The 17025-nt window shown below is 40.4% G+C and overlaps 1 protein-coding gene and 1 long non-coding RNA gene across 2 annotated transcripts; one reads left to right on the plus strand and one right to left on the minus strand.

Moving 5' to 3' along the window:
* Positions 1-4313: 4313 nt before the first annotated feature.
* LOC115170910 (membrane-spanning 4-domains subfamily A member 4A) lies at positions 4314-13383 on the minus strand. Its single transcript, XM_029727281.1, has 7 exons — positions 13149-13383; positions 12921-13037; positions 12413-12469; positions 11969-12100; positions 11534-11656; positions 8520-8609; positions 4314-4767 (listed from the first exon to the last, which is right to left on the minus strand). Exons 1-7 carry the CDS (start codon positions 13317-13319, stop codon positions 4681-4683), a joined length of 777 nt encoding a protein of 258 aa, XP_029583141.1. The 5' UTR covers positions 13320-13383; the 3' UTR covers positions 4314-4680.
* Positions 13384-14903: 1520 nt separating this feature from the next.
* Positions 14904-16379, plus strand: LOC115170593 (uncharacterized). The gene is made up of 3 exons (XR_003871066.1): positions 14904-15050; positions 15426-15549; positions 16233-16379. It is a non-coding gene; the product is annotated as an uncharacterized LOC115170593 (long non-coding RNA).
* Positions 16380-17025: the final 646 nt, after the last annotated feature.

Consider the following 17025-nt stretch of genomic DNA (forward strand, 5'->3'; position numbering starts at 1 on the left):
AAATAATGTTGCAGACTTCATGAAGGCTCTACTGGACGTTGGATGTAGTTAGACGCTGCAGTTGAATGTACACTTGAACTCCTGCTTAAATGGATCTTTCAAACTTTCGCACATCCCACGGAACTCTGTTATCCTTCAAGGGAAAAAAGGACACACACAATTGTATTAAAGTTGCACTATGCAGAAGTTGCTCCTCCATTTCCTGGTTGCTAAAACTAGTAGTTTACCTAAATGTAGTTTATTTGACAAAATAAGATGGTGTAGATAATCATTGTACCGTCTAAATTGCTGTGAAATATATTTTCCATATGCAAAAATATTGTATTTTCAGCTGTTTGACGCTGGTGTACAAAACCGAAAGTAAAAGATGCAAAAACAAAAGGTAATAACGGGAAGCATAGAAATGGAGCACATTGTGTGTGTATGTGTATATATATATATATATATATATATATATATATATATATATATCGCTTCTTACACTTGCTTTCATGTAGAATTATAGATCTATGACTCACATTGTGTCTATGTCCTGTCAATTTCCAAAAAAGTGACATATTGCCACTTTAAAAGGAAACACAATAAAAAAGCTAGAAATGCAATTAACACAACTCATTTAGCCTAATACAGCTTTGTTGTGGTTCAAACAAAAGTACACTTTCAAGTGAAGTTGATGAGCATAACTATAAGATTTCCTTAAGAATTTGTATCAGATTTCAGCCCCAGTCTTCACATTCATACTGCAGTAGTACAGTCTTACCCTGTTAAATGTGGCACAGTTGGTGAAGATAAGCTGCACGTCAGACTCAAAGTGTTGCACTGACTGGTAGAGATTCTGCTGCAGCTTCTCCACAACCCTGTCCAGCCATATAGGGGTCTTTATCACACTGGAGTAGTTTCTCACCTGGCGTTGAAAGGCAGTGATGTATACAGACAGCAAAATAAGTTAATGTTGACACGCATACAAACTCAAGACACTAAAAACCTACACAGGCAAGCATGCATGCACAGACGCACACATTCTCTCACACACACACAGAGAACTAAACAAAACATGCAAGGATCTTTCACAAAGATGTGGTCCTCATCTGCATGGTAGAGACACAGCAGGAGGTCCATGTCATATACCACTACTGCTCTAAACGATTGCTACTTAAATACACAGTTCAAACAGAATTCACTCAGAATGTAATATTTCATGTCATGGATATTGTGACACTCATGATTGAATGATTCACTGATAAATGATTGCTTGATTCTCACCAGTTGGTGGTCAGAGATTCGGCAGGTCAAGGCTTCCTGGTAGGTAATTTGTTTGGGGTAGCGAAACGGCTGACTGGTCCTCTGTACACTATGTACACATCCACTGACTATTATCCCTGTGTTGATACACCACATACACACAGCATGCACGCACGCTCACACAAACATTACAAAAGTGCAAAAGTCCAGGCGTGTTTGCCTGCTCTCCTCCCTGCATCTTCTGTCTTTGCTGCTCAGCTTCCTCTTCTTCATCCTCAAACTCATCGTCATCTTCCTCAGGTTTTGAGTCTGACATTGAAGTAAAGTCAGTTTATATTTCAAAGGTTTAGGGAAAGATGGCTTACTATATCAATTGAAGAGTTTGAAGAGTCAAGTTTGTGTTATTCATGAAACCTTGTAACAACACACTGGTGCATTATCTTTACAATTGATAGTTAGAGAGACAACACAATCCCCTTTACCAGAGAGTCATGTCTGAAGGATTCAGAAAGATTCTATTGAGATTGCTGTAAATACCTGTGATTGAGTTCACTGATTGGTTGGAGGGGAACAGTGCTTTCTTGGCCTAAAATAGGACCAAGGTGACAGATCAGTTTAACACTGAATAGACAGTTTATTTACTTTGGTAATAATATGTACAGTACAAGTCAAAAGTTTGGACACCTACTCATTCCAAGGTTTTTCTTTATTTCTACATTGTAGAATAACAGTGAAGACATCAAAACTATGAAATAACACATATGGAATCATGTAGTAACCAAAAAAGTGTTAAACAAATCAAAATATATTTGTTAAACAAATCAAAATAATCTCTTCAAAGTAGCCACCCTTTGCCTTGATGACAGCTTTGCACACTGTTGGCATTCTCTCAACCAGCTTCATGAGGTAGTCACCTGGAATGCATTTCAATTAACAAGTGTGCCAGGAAGCATAGGAACTGAGAAGTGGTCTGCGGTCCCCACCTGCAGAAGCACTCCTTTATTGGGGGTGTCTTGCTAATTGCCTGTCATTTCCACCTGTTGTCTATTCCATTTGCACAACAGCATGTGAAATGTATTGTCAATCAGTGTTGCTTCCTAAGTGGACAGTTTGATTTCACAGAAGTGTGATTGACTTGGAGTTACATTGTGTTGTTTAAGTGTTCCCTTTATTTTTTTGAGCTGTGTGTGTGTGTGTGTGTGTGTGTGTGTGTGTGTGTGTGTGTGTGTGTGTGTGTGTGTGTATGTATGTGTATATATATATATATAATATTTTTTTCTAAAAAATGTGGGGCTCAAAACAGGCCCCATCTGCCCTGAATTACAGGTCGCCACTGATTGTTTTAAATATAACCTTTAATGGCGTCCCATAAAATGCAAGGATCATGGACTGAATTTTTGTTAATCATTCTAAATTCATTCAATTCATTTTCAAATTGTTCACAGAAAGTAGGATTTTGTAGAAAGGAAACATTAAAGCGCCATCTTCTTGCTCTTTTAGAAGATTCTGAAATATTTATCTGGCAGTAATAATTATGATGATCAGATAGGCTCATATATTGAATCTAGATAATCATACGAAATCGATTCGGGAGAATATTTTGTGCCTGTTTGGATAGAAAGTGTACTCTTTTTGTTTTATGGTTGTCCATTTTTGAAGACGTTTATTTTCATTGTTAGGGTGGTCACTTGAGTATCTGGTCAATATTATGCATAATCTGTGGTCACACACGATAACTGACATTTGTTAGTCACACGCAATATCTCAATTGGCCCAAGGGAGAACCCATCGTTCATGGGGATGACATGTTTATTGTTGCCTTGTTTGAATTCAAAGGGATTTACCCTACTGCAATCACCTTTTGACAGCATCCCTTTTGATTTAAACACAACTTTCCATACATGCTTGCCCATGGAACAAGTGGTCCTGAATGCCATAACATTCATGAGATAATGGTGCTCAAAATTTAGCCATTTTGCATACCCCACCATACCATGAGACATCAATGTTGTTATTACTGGAGTTTGAGTTTGATATAATTTAAAAGCTTACAGTGTTGTCAAACTATTTAATTATTTCTTGATTTAAATTGTTTTTTTAATCCTTTAAAGCTGCAATATGTAGAATTTGGGGTAACTGGCTCAAATTCACAGAAATGTGTGTTGTAGATCTGTAATTCTCATTGAAAGCAAATTAAAGAACTGGTTCTGTGGACTATTCTATGCTTCCCATTCTCAAGTTTCATTTTTGCGTCTTTTGTACATCAGCTGAAAGTACATTATCTTTGTCTATGGAAAATATATTTCACAGTGGGTTACATGGTAAAATGATTCTATACACGTTTTGCTTGTTTCGTCACATAAACTGAAATTAGGCAAACTATTTGAATTTTAGCAACCAGGACATGGCGGAGCGATTTCTGCATAATGCGTCTTTAAGGTAAATTATCTAAACTCGTAAACTCCGATTTTTTTTAAAAATGTTTTTTTTATTTTTTTTTATTTTTTATATTCGCATATGTTCTACAGTAGCTTTATTTTTTTTTCAAAAATCTGAGGTTTTTGTATTATGCCTGCTATTGGTTGGGACACACCATGCTCCTTAATACAGGGTTGGTGTCATTTCAATCATAGAAATATAATCCATAGAATAGACCTAGCTGGTACACCATACAAATTTAATTTACATTTTAAGTTTGAATTACTACTACAAAGATGACTGCCGGTCCACTCACCATCGAATGTCAATTTAAATGGTCATGCCTAGTCTAATATCTATATTTCTATGATTTCAATAGCTTGTCTATGGAGGATTGACAGTATAATTTAAAACATATATTCCCATTCAAGTCAACATGCTCTGATTGCACTAGCCTCGGCTCCAGGCTTAATATTGCACAAACTCAGTACAGAAAGGATTTAATGCCCAATGCCAACATCCAACGCTCCCTCCTTATCAAGATGTTTCAGACCCTTCAACCACTCTTCCGAAAATATCAATTTATTTACTTTATTACTTTGTCATTACTTACATTGTACCCTATAGAAGACAAAAGTGACTCAACTCGATTCTTTGTCATTTTTCTCCCCCATTTATTCAGTGATATGTATTTGCAATAAATGTCATCATTATAGGCCCGTGTCATTTACAAACATTGACAAAGGATACACTGTGGTTGATTTTCGTTGATAAATGAAGGCTACTATTTTTCTATAGAAAATTATGAGAGACAGAAAACACATAAAAATATTAACCATATAGTAGCCAAAAGATCTTATATATAACATTACAATACACTAACAGTATTTAACTGTCAAATTATTCAGATCAGTGATGTGGTGCTGCTAACCATTGCCTGGTTTGCATCGGAAACATAGGTCTACATAAGAACATGATTTCAACAAGAAAAATAGCAATGGATTCACTGAGGCCCGTTTCTCAGGCAATGTATTGAGGAGGCAGGTGGTTCTGTTGAAACCCTGTACCCATACCGTCTCCCTCAGGACCCTTTGGGTAGTTCCCAGTCTGTAGAGAAAACAACACAGGACATCATATGACCTTGACTATGGTTATGTCCCAAATTGCACCCCCTCCTCTATATAGTGCACTACTTTTGACCAGAGCCTGCACCCTATCCCCTATACTGCACTGGTCAAAAATATAGTGCAGTATAGAGAATAGGATGCCATTTGAGATGCATCAAATGATAGACATAGTACACAGCAAATTGGCCAGTGTTGATTTTTCAGTGTAACATTTGTAGTGTTTACAATCGCTCTGTAAGAGTGATATTAACACTCAGTGGTGTTAAATAACCCTCAGTGTTGGAGTTAATAACCAGAGTTATTGTTTTACACTGTGGAGAGTAAAATGGTCCCATCAAAACCACACCCATCATTATCATATTTCCAAGCATGCTCTTCTGCAGGATGTTTTTTTTAGGATTCATTTTCATATGTGTTTTTGCATGTACATTGATTGATTTAATCTTATGCTACACAAAGATAAATGACATACATTTTTCTGAACTAATCCAATCAGTTAGTTAGATTTATTAGACTATTACTGAAATGGTTGTTCTGGTTTAATTAATTTAGGTAGTGTTTTAAAAAAATCAGGTTTCCTAATCCTGACAGTCATTCTGAATGTTGGTTGAGGGTGAATAAAAAATATAGCTGTTGGATATCCTAACTCTGGCTGAATTCCAATAGGAATTAGACATAATTAGTATAATGCGACTTGCAGGCCTGATGTGGCCTGTAAACCAGGAGTTTCCTAACACCACTGCGTTAGGGTAAATCTAGGCCACTTACTAGGCCAATCATTAATAGTGATGGGAAATCAAGGATTTCTGAAGGCTTTGAAGCTTTCACCAAATTGTGCAGATAAACGGTTCATTACTCAGAGATTCATTATCGGTTCACAATGCACATTAGTGACATCTGGTGGTCATCAATAAATTGCAGCGTTTGATTAACAGATGTTTTTCCCCCCACTATTTTCAGCAAAACTCTTGTGGCGCAGCAGTAAATGGTTGGCTTTAGTAGCTTACAAATCAGTTGGAAACCAGATTCACATCATGCTTCCATTTTTTGCCTTCCAGTTGACCATTTAAAAAAAAAGAAGGAATCTATGGCATTATTTAGGATGCTTAAGACAGAAGCTTATACTACTGTATACTAAATAAACACATTTTTGAACAAAAATTTGCAGACAGTGTGGTTTCACAATTAAAAAATGGTGCCTTTACCAGAATTTGACCTCATGCCCTCATGTCCCTGAAAGTTCTATAGTCCCCTACTCTACCTGCTAAGCTACCAGTCAGATGAAACTACAAATACAACATCTGAACTATATTGGCAAGTACAATGTCCAGCAATGCTCCCTCAAATCGGCAATGACAAATTTCAGGTCTGCTGCACAGAACTTCTGAAAGTTCTTTGCAACTTCTGCCGCATGTTTACTGTGAACACTGAGGCTGTACCTGCTTTAAGTTACAGTTCTAACAGTGGTCAAGTAGGCTAGTGTGGCTATTTGATCATAATGTAAGCCTACCAGAGTGGCCTAACGTAAAATACAATGGAGAAAATGCATCCCATAACATTTTACCATGGAAATAGCTGGTCTATCATTCAGCCTACAGTAGCAGCCAATGTGTGGTGTTCAGTGTAGGTCTACATTCCATAAGACTTTTGAAAAAAACATGCAGAGCTTGACATGAACCTGTTGATCCATTTGTCCTTCAGACAAGGAGGTGACTGAACATTTTGTTGTTGTTTGATGCAAGAAATCACTTTACAAAATAAAATTCATTTTTTCCCCCATACCATTATTACAGAGAATCAGACAAAATATTCTACTCCCTGCCTATTGTCTCCTTAGCTTATTCAAGCATGTCTCTAAATATAACACTGCCCCTTTAAGACTCACTTTTCAAAGATGGCTTGAAATGCAAATGTATGTTCTCTTCTAGGAAGCATTCACTTCCCCATTGCTGACTACAGTACAAAGTATCTATAACTGGGCTAATAATTTACTAACTAGCAAAGGATATGAACAAATGTGCACACGTGGCTACATGTAGCTCTCGCTTTGATGTCAAAACAGATGCAGCTACAGTCCAGTTCAAAGTGAATGGCACAGATCCATATATGGCAATGGTTTATTTGGTATAGCCCTATTGCAGCTCTGGTTGGTTATGTCACACTGGTGTAGAGTACAGGCCTGCGTCATGTCTGTCAATAGATTACCACAGTATGAGTCATAATACCCATAAAACCTAGGTCAAACAGGGAAATGGTTCCAATCGTTTTTCCACCATTTCATTTTTCACATAGGGGATTTTAGAAACACTTCAAATAAGGTCTGTGTTTCGTGTAGACTTACCATGGTGTGACATTTTGATAACTGTGTAAATCTCTCAAGGCCAAGTTGACTTTTAGAAATATATTTGGCTCTAATTACTCAGATTCGGTAATGCTAATAACCATCAAAGTAGACATCATGCAAAACTACAAATCCCTGCAAGCTCCTGCACATCATCTCTAGCTGACACCTTTGTTAACAGGTAATGTGTCAATTTAAAACTTGAACAAGACAGTTCACAGAATTATATATAGAATTATACACAGAATTATGTATGTATGTATGTATGTGTGTGTGTGTGTGTGTGTTTTTGGGGACCTTCAATGCTGCAGAAATGTCACTGTCACTAACAAATACATTTTCCTCAAAAGGACAGGGCCCCCTGGAAAATATAACACCATATAGTGCTAAAACAACACCCCAAAATTATTGACTGTAACATTACATGTGCTAATTTCTCGAACTGAGAAAGTGTAACAGCTTTAGCAATAAGGAAATTGAGTCCAGTTTACTCTAAATCAAGTGTTATGTTTTACACTGTACGTGTTGCATATTACTCTACAGTAGAGCTATGGAAACACCACAATCAAGTTCCTTTGAACACTTTAAGAGTTAAATTGGGAACACTGCAACATAGTTCAATCTTTCAAAAAATGTATTTTAACACTAGTACGTTGGGACTCATGTTTTCTGAAAATAGTGTATATTTGACACGTTCAGAGTTAAATGGGGAACACTGCAACAGAATTAAATCTTTAACACTTTCAAACGTGTTATTTCAAATGTGCTGATATCATTTCCGTAGTGTTTCCCTCATATTTGCTTTGTTAAAGTCCCCAGCTACAATAAATATGGCCTCAGGATATGTGGTTTCCAGTTTGCATGAAGTCCAGTGTAGTTCCTTGAGGGCCGTAGTGGTATCGGCTCGAGGGGGAATATAGATGGTTCAGTGGGACTCATGTTGACTGAAAATAGTGTACATTTTACACTTTCAGACTTTCAAAGTTAAATGTATACCATTGATTTTGCTGTGTACAATAAAGCTACATTACACATGCTACAGTATCTACAATTTAAACTGATTACTTCGTTTAGCCTACAGGGTGAGTCAAAATTGTAGTACATAATATTTAATCATTGCAGAATCTCTTTCTTGGCACCCAAATGACACCCGATTCACTACATAGGCCCTGGTCAAAAGGAGTGCACTATATCAGGAATAGGGTGCCACTTGGGACACACACAGTGGCCAATTTCAAATGAATGTAGCAGTGGATGTTTTAAATGACTCAAGAAACTCAGTTACTAGGACACCGGTAAGATCTTATTTTTATATTTTTTTAAATGATATTCATGTCGAGCCACCTATTTCACATGGCAACCCTGAAATTCAACCGGCCAAGATGTCATACCTCGTAGTTGTTCTGAGGAGGGTAAGGTGCGTTGCTTGGAGTCATGCTGCCGTGAGGCACCGGTATTTGATACACAGTGGAGGACACTTGCTAAAAGACAGACATGTTCATTTTAAGTCCATTTCAAGTCTTTGCTTAAACAAAAATACAGTGTATTCATGTAAACATGATAGTAACAGTTTCACTCAGCTTGATTGTTCTCCTCCTGCTATTTGAGGTGCCATGGACGCTCAGTGCTCTTACAGTTGCCAGAACATACTTGACTTAGTTTAATATTTATGTTTTACAGTATAGTAAGACTTACATGTATATGTAGATCTGTTTCAATTACTTATTCTGTGAGATTTTGTTCCGAAAGTCTTAAAACTTTACCCTGTATAAAAGCGATACTCTCCCACTCACTGTCCATGTTCGCTTCCTCATTGAAGAGCTCTACGCGACTGGTTCCTGATTTTCTCCACATGACCAAAGTGATCAGAGAGCATTTCAAATTATTCTGTACGTAAATCCTAGAAACTCCATTTAGTATGATATATTATGTTTCATATGGTTTTGTAGTGATTTGGGGATGTCCATCGTCCATTTCGTATGATATGTTACGAATTGCAATTTGTACAATATATTACGAATTTGCAAAACGGATGATATGTTACCAGAGCTGACAAGGTAAAAATCTGTCGTTCTGCCCTTGAGCAAGGCAGTTAACCCACTGTTCTCCGGGCGCCGAAGACGTGGATGTCGGTTAAGGCAGCCCTCCAACACTGTCTGCGCTTTAGATGGACACAAGGGTGCAGAGAGACAACAGGTCAGAAGAACTCTGCACCACCTCAACACAACTCACCACTGGACCCTTCCTACAAGGACAATCCTCCACTCTGGACTTCCCGACCATGTGCGTTACTGACCATACAATCACTATCAATAACTAGTCTCCTCTTCTTGTTTGCTGTGTGTGCCTGTCTGTTAGGTGTGACAACGTATAAGTTGTATCCCTGTCTCCTGCTGGTCATTATCAGTCCTCTTTCCGTGACTCTGGGACAGTTGGCCGTATAACCGAAACAGGCACCTCTATTGGAGACCATCACATGGTTGTGCTCTTTTTTACAAGCTAACTTGGATAACTCGCTGCAAAGCAAACTAGCTTCGCAATTCTTCCTGCAAAATGGTAGTATTGCTTGTGTAGAAAGAAACCCTCTTTCTACCTCTCGGTCACCTCCGGCTAGCTACTGTAGCTAGCTAGCAAGTGGGACTCGAGTAGCCCATGCCGCTAGGCTCAGGCTAACTAACCACATAATTCTTCCTGCAACACAGTAGCTTTACTAGCTTTCCCCCTCACCTAGTTAACCTGCGTTCAGTCGCAGGCACTAACTAGACCGTCGACCCAGTCACATGGCTCTGCGGTCGTGAGAGTAACCTAACTTAAGGGGTTAACACTATCCTAGAACAACCCCTCTAGCTAACACTGAGCTAGCTACAGCACACCTTCGGGTAGCTGCTAGCTAGCTAACACGTCTCAGCCTCGTGGCTATAGCGTTCTCTACTGTGCTAACCATTATTAGCCATCAGCCGCTGGGCTTCTTTCTTCACAATGGCTACCGCTAACCCTACCCAAGATAACACTCAAATCCCAACGTTCTTGTGCTTGTGGTTCTAAGATTGTTAAGAAGAATCCACTCATTCTATGCATTATCTGCTTGGGAAGGGTGCATGTCAGGGTGTTGCACTCTGGAATTTCAGTCCTGAAAAAGAGGCTCAAGCCTTGTTCGCCTCTGAGCCACCAGAGGACGCTGTGGCTCTTCCGTCCCACGACCAAGCCCAGCTGGGGCTAGGTCATGGATGAACAAAAAGGTGTAATGGGTTTGTGCTAATATGTCGCATAAAGCTTAAGCGAGCCGCCACCAGACATGTGATCAAGTGGCCGGCTCCCCTGAGGAACGGAAACCGAGAAACGATCTGTACGATGGGAGGACACTTCCCACTAGTATAGCCACCGCGAAGCAACTGCTTCCTGTTGTCCCAGCTTGTCTCCGAAAAACGTTTGTAGGATAAGCCCCTTACTGGCAAGATGCCAATTAAGGACGCTGCGAACTTGGACATGCACAACATGGAGGAATCTGGGATTTGCAGCCCTCCCAAGGTGGAGCCATCTCTGGCCAACCACATCTACGCCTTGTGCCGTGTACGTTCCACTACCGACGCCACACTCCCTGGTAAGATGGATCGCTTTACTGCTTTTGCCTTTAACCTCTAGGGGGCAGTATTTTCACGTCCGGGCCTTTTTTGCCGTAAAGCCTTTTTGAAATCTGACACGGCGGCTGGATTAACAACAAGTTAAGCTTTAATTTGATGTATTGCACTTGTGATTTCATGAAAGTTTAATATTTATAGTAATTTAATTTGAATTTGGCACTCTGCCATTTCACCGGATGTTCTTGAGGGGTTTCGCTAGCGGAACATCAAGCCGTAACAGGTGCTGACTTCCCACATGTTCTAGTAAAGGGATTCTAAAGCCTAACTCCCCTTTATACAGGATAAGGTTTATAGGGTTCACAGCGAATGCCCCTTAGCCCTGTCTGACTTTGGGCGGCCTTCACTCCATCCACATGGTGTAGTTTACTTAGCTCGTTTCGGAGAACTCGGGAACATCCTCTCGGAGCTTCAGGTATAGCCAGTACAGCACACCATACTCTACACAGAGCAGGAACAAGACATACCTGTCTCATAGCTGTCGTATTGGCAGTGGATTAAGAAGTCTGGGCCTCAGTTTCTCCATGAGCCTTTTGCAACACTGCCTGACGCTCAACGGCACACTTTCGACTGCGCTCTTACGCATGGTAGCCCCAAGGGCTGGAATGGCTAGTGACCCCAAAGTGAGACTTTTGGAATGAAATTCCACTTGTGAAATACGTACTAAACTCAGAATATCAGAGAACCTGGGTAATGTAAATAACCTTGAGATTTACAACATTTTGTAAAAAAAAAAAATGGACAGAAATCTAAGTCTATAGACTCACCTCAGGGGTGGAATGGCAGCACAGGCAGACAGCTCTGCAGGCGAATGATGAGACACAGATGGACACTATGAACTCCAGCAAGGAGAAAACAGCCAAAACACCTGATATTCCCTGGGACCTGACCTATAGACAGAGAGGAACAGGAAACAGTAGTTAACTAGACTACAATGCCATTTTGGAGCAATTATGAGCACTTTGTGAACTTTCAGTTTCAATGTGGACTAAAATGAACTATAAACAAACTTTATAACAGTTATCTACCTTAGTATTGCTTTCATGTTGCCAATGTCACATGTAGGCATAATTTAAATTAGCCTAATGAAAAATATTCAACAGTACAATATAAAAGATTGTAGATGGTAAATACCTCTTTATCAATTTACAAATATCTCCTGACCAATGAAAGTTAAAAATTAATAAGCATTTGGTATATACCCAGTACTGTTGACAGAAATTGTATGGATAGTCACAGTACAACATGATCCCAGCACTGTCTAAAGAATGGAGGATGATGCCAGTAAGAGCAGTAACCGTGGCGACAACATTCATTCCCAGGGAGCCTTTCACCTAAGGGACAGTGAGAGAGAGCAGAAAGAGGACATGGGAATGGCTGGTTGTGGAAGGAAATTTCGGAAGCGTTAAACGCAATACCGAATTCAGTATGTTGTTATTCCTTATCATTGTTATTATTATTCTTTAAAGGGGCAGTCCACAGTTAATGCCAGTGGCCTCCCCACTGCTTGTGTTTTGGGAGGAAAACAAGCAGATGAACGAAAACATGAGTGCCTATCGTACAGTAGATTTTATGTATTCAAATTGGTGTGGAACTTTATAAATCAAAAGCCTAAACTTTATTGGGGAAAAAATATTGATACTGACCAGACATTTGTTCAGTTTGTTGTCAGCGGCAACAGTGAGAGAGCCTGCAACTACATACTGAGAAGGAACAAGGAATAGATTATTCCATGCGCATCCTAAATGGCTCCCTATTCCCTACATAGTGCACCATATGAATACTGTATCCCTATTTCCTACATAGTGCATTATATAGGGAATACTGTGCCATTTGAGACACACATATTTCTACAGTATGACCAAAGTTCAAATTCAAGTTTAATTCCTCCCACATAGAAGTCAATACAAAATTAAATGCATGAGTGAATACATGGCATAGGCCTAGCCAAATACATATATGATGATAAAAGTCATTGGTTAAGACAAATTGTTAGTTAAGACAAGTCATTATTTTTAAAGCATTACTTCAACTTAAATAAATATATTTTTAAAGTCACATGATTTAACTATGAGGACGTTTTGTTTTGCATCCAGGCAGACAGGAAATGTAAGGGAGGATTGTTAGACAAAGCAGCTCAAGCAGCTCACTCACAATGATAGATCCCCAGACAAATATTCCACTGGCTACTCCAATATTATCCAACCACGGTGCTGTAGCCATCACGATTCCTGTTAACAGCATCATCAAACCAATCATGATCTGTACGGTCTGTGAGAGAAAAACAAAGCGCAAAGCAGGAAATTCATTTTTTCTGTTCTTCCGTTACATTCAACCCATTACATTCAACCAAAATTGTCATTTTAATTTGAAAATTCTTACCCCAAGCGCTTTTGGATGCCCTGCCCGGAAACTTCCCAGCACTGAAGAGACCGTCTGTCCCAGACAGTGAGGGGTAGAAGCGACCCCTGCGACCCCCATCCTGTTCCCATCAGGGTAGACATGGGTGATGACCACCACCCCATTAGTGGTGGTTGTTTGAGAACTGGACATCTTCACAGAGGAGGGAATGATGTTTGTGTAAGAGGGGATCTGACTGGTTGTTGTGTGTCATGCTTTATACTTTACCTGGGACTTCCTGGTAATAAGTTACATGTGACTGTCATGAATAGCAAGTGTGTCAGCCTCTCATGAAACTTTGAACTCTCTCCATTGAATATAGGGTGTGTGTGTGTGTGTGTGTGTGTGTGTGTGTGTGTGTGTGTGTGTGTGTGTGTGTGTGTGTGTGTGTGTGGCAGTGCCCAAACAAGGGCACTGCGTTCATCAACCTCTGGCCTGCTGGCCCCCCTACCTCTGCGGAAGCACAGTTCCCGCTCAGCCCAGTCAAAACTGTTCGCTGCTCTGGCACCCCAATGGTGGAACAAGCTCCCTCACGACGCCAGGACAGCGGAGTCGATCACCACCTTCCGTAGACACCTGAAACCCCACCTCTTTAAGGAATACCTGGGATAGGATATAGTAATCCTTCTGACCCCCCCCCCCCCCCCAAAAAAAAGATATAGCTGTACTATTGTAAAGTGGTTGTTCCACTGGATATCATAAGGTGAATGCACCAATTTGTAAGTCGCTCTGGATAAGAGCGTCTGCTAAATGACGTAAATGTAAATGTGGCTGGCTGGCTGGCTGGGTCATAATGACACTTTGGGGTGGACACCCACCTGTCTCGATCAATGAGAGAAGACTAGAAATAGATAAGATGTTGGCGTACACTGTTGGATTACTTCATGGAGCAAAAAAAATTACATTTTAATAACGGAGCATTTTCTAAATTCAAACGCATCCCCTGCAACAGGACACAGACATTTTGAGACTCCTGTTTCCACCAATTGAGGACGAAGACGGCATCGCTAAGGTTGGTCGAACGTTCTCTGTGCTATACCAAATAGTACCTATTCTACAACTCCTAATATTGGATACCAAAATTCTTTGGTTAAATCACATTATCTGTAGTAACAATGCATAGCTACCAGTTCTCTGCCTTTTACTACACCCCAGACACATTGAACTGTAGTACACTGTTCATCGTGTATTTTTTTTGTACTGTATGTTACTTTTACCATATACCATTCTTGTTGAATACCCAGTTCTCCTTTTTAGTTAGCATCATATATTGTACACTCCCTTGTATTTTTGATTTAACATTTTTTGATAAACATTATTTGGATATATCTGAATGTCTAACGTCTGTTTGATGCTACAGAGCCCTGTACAGCTTATATAAATATCGTGGCAGACGGCAGGGAGAGGTGAGGGGAGTGGTAATGTAGGCTAACCCCATTCCATACAAATGTGCACAACCGCGACATTCAAATGAGGCTGCAAAGAAAACGAATGGGACTGTAGCGACTGTGTTGACGTCAAAATCTGGGGTGTGAACCGCGTTCCTATTCAAGCGTTGATTGACATGGAAATGGCTCTATAGTATTGGAGAAAAGTTGAAAAAAAACAGAGTCCTCTGACGCAGTACGTTACATCGTGTCATGGCGTAACGTACAGCACCCATAATGCAACTCATTCTGTGTCTTACAGCCTCTCTCCACCAGGTGTAGCACTTCTCTCACCGTTTAAAAACAAGAAAGGGACAGGGACAGGGGGGATACCTAGTCATTTTTTGCGTCATCACTGCAAGCTATCATGACTCTCAATAGCCGCTGTTTACTTCTGAAGATCACTTCAGCACCGCCCAAAAAACCCGATTCAAATTCGACACAAACCTTCAAATAGGTATGTAATGACACATTATATAAACTCTTTATAGTGTTTATTTACACTTTAGAGGCGATAAGGTGATAAGTTGGACAGATCGAGTGAAAAAAGCCGTTTCCCCACACGACATCTCCCCTTCTCACTATCACGCAATAGGTTTAGCTTCCCCACCAGCCATTTTTAAAAAGACCCGACATGCTGAGATGGGCATCATGAAGGTCTCGTCATTGATTTTGTTGGAAAGGGGAGAAATTGTGCTTTACATTGGTATTGATATTACAGTTGATCTGGAACTATTACGTTTTTTGTGCGCAAAAAATAAGGTAAATTCTACGGACCAGCACGATGTACAAAAGTGAGTGAGTTTACGTTAATTGAGGAGAGATCTTGCAGGTAGCTGGCTCCAACCCCAAGTGTTATATGGACTTCCTGCCCCAACGAGGAAAGGCTGTGGTCGTTAAGCCAGGGAGTGCTTGGGGATTGAGGAGGAAGCAGCCTGCACAAAGGGGCAGAGGAGGTGAGAGACAAGAGAGGTATGAAGAGTGAGTGAGTGAGTGAGTGAGAAGAGAGGTATGAAGAGTGAGAGACAAGGGAGGTATGAAGAGTGAGTGAGAAGAGAGGTATGAAGAGTGAGTGAGAAGAGAGTTATGAAGAGAGAGACAAGGAAGGTATGAAGAGTGAGAGACAAGGAAGGTATGAAGAGTGAGAGACAAGGGAGGTATGAAGAGTGAGTGAGAAGAAAGGTATGAAGAGTGAGTGAGAAGAGAGGTATGAAGAGTGAGTGAGTGAGAAGAGAGGTATGAAGAGTGAGAGAGAAAGAGGTATGAAGAGTGAGTGAGAAGAGAGGTGTGAAGAGTGAGAGACAAGGGAGGTATGAAGAGTGAGTGAGAAGAGAGGTATGAAGAGTGAGTGAGAAGAGAGTTATGAAGAGAGAGACAAGGAAGGTATGAAGAGTGAGAGACAAGGAAGGTATGAAGAGTGAGAGACAAGGGAGGTATGAAGAGTGAGTGAGAAGAAAGGTATGAAGAGTGAGTGAGAAGAGAGGTATGAAGAGTGAGTGAGTGAGAAGAGAGGTATGAAGAGTGAGAGACAAGGGAGGTATGAAGAGTGCGACAAGAGAGGTAGGAAGAGTGAGAGACAAAAAAAAAATCTGTGTGATTGCCCATTGTGACCTGGACTGTCGGACCCCCTGTGTACCAGACCGGATTGGCTGAGGACCCGAGTGTGAGGATTACCCCTGGAAAACGGAACGGACAAAGAGAACGGCTTGTGGACTGTGAGGTGATTGAATTCCCCCTTCTTTCCCTGTGTACCAAAATCCCTAATAAACTTCCCCTTTGCATTCCATTTGTGCTACTGGTGCCTGTTTTATTATTGAACTTGGTGATGTGTAATCCCCACACCATTGATCTTGCTACAATATCTTCTGTGAATCCATAAAGCAGACATTTTGAGGATTGGTCGAAAATATCCATACTTTATTGTCCTTTATTAGGCTTCGGGTCCACTGGCAATGGTGTTTGGCATGGTGGGCTGTGAAAGTAGAGTGCTTGTGGAAAATGGTCTTGTCCAGTCAGCGGTGTAAGACTGTCGGAAGTGGTGTAGGGCTCGTAGACCTTAACCACCAACCGTTTGGACCTCTTGCAGAAGATTTGCAGGTACTTCACGTCTCCTGGAAAGACATGGTTGTGGTGTTAGCATTTTACACTTTTTGTGGAAGGGACGTAGGGCAAGATGCCTTTCTTTGTTAAAGGTGTCAACCGTTTGGGACCTAAGTGTTTAGAGACAGACTAGTGTATTGTTTAGGGACGATGAGGGACATTGGGAGCTTCTTTTGAGAGGAAAGCTCAGTCAACAATGTGAATGGGCTGGAGGGATAAAGATTTTTACACAGTAAACACAACAATACATTTACTGTCTCAAAGCACAACCCAAACCCCCTTCCTCATCTCAAAGATCTGTCTGTAAACCTCCCCCAGCCCATTGACTTTGA

This window comes from Salmo trutta, chromosome 32, assembly GCF_901001165.1.
Source record: "Salmo trutta chromosome 32, fSalTru1.1, whole genome shotgun sequence".
NCBI lineage: Eukaryota > Metazoa > Chordata > Actinopteri > Salmoniformes > Salmonidae > Salmo > Salmo trutta.

Bases quoted from the DNA above. Each gene is read 5' to 3' on its own strand.
- LOC115170910 (XM_029727281.1), bottom strand. From the start codon at position 13,319: ATGTCCAGTTCTCAAACAACCACCACTAATGGGGTGGTGGTCATCACC. The intron at 12,101-12,412 runs GTCAGTATCAAT...ACTGTCCCTTAG, and splicing joins ACAAACTGAACAAATGTCTG to GTGAAAGGCTCCCTGGGAAT. The intron at 8,610-11,533 runs GTGAGTCTATAG...TCTGTCTTTTAG, and splicing joins GCTGCCATTCCACCCCTGAG to CAAGTGTCCTCCACTGTGTA.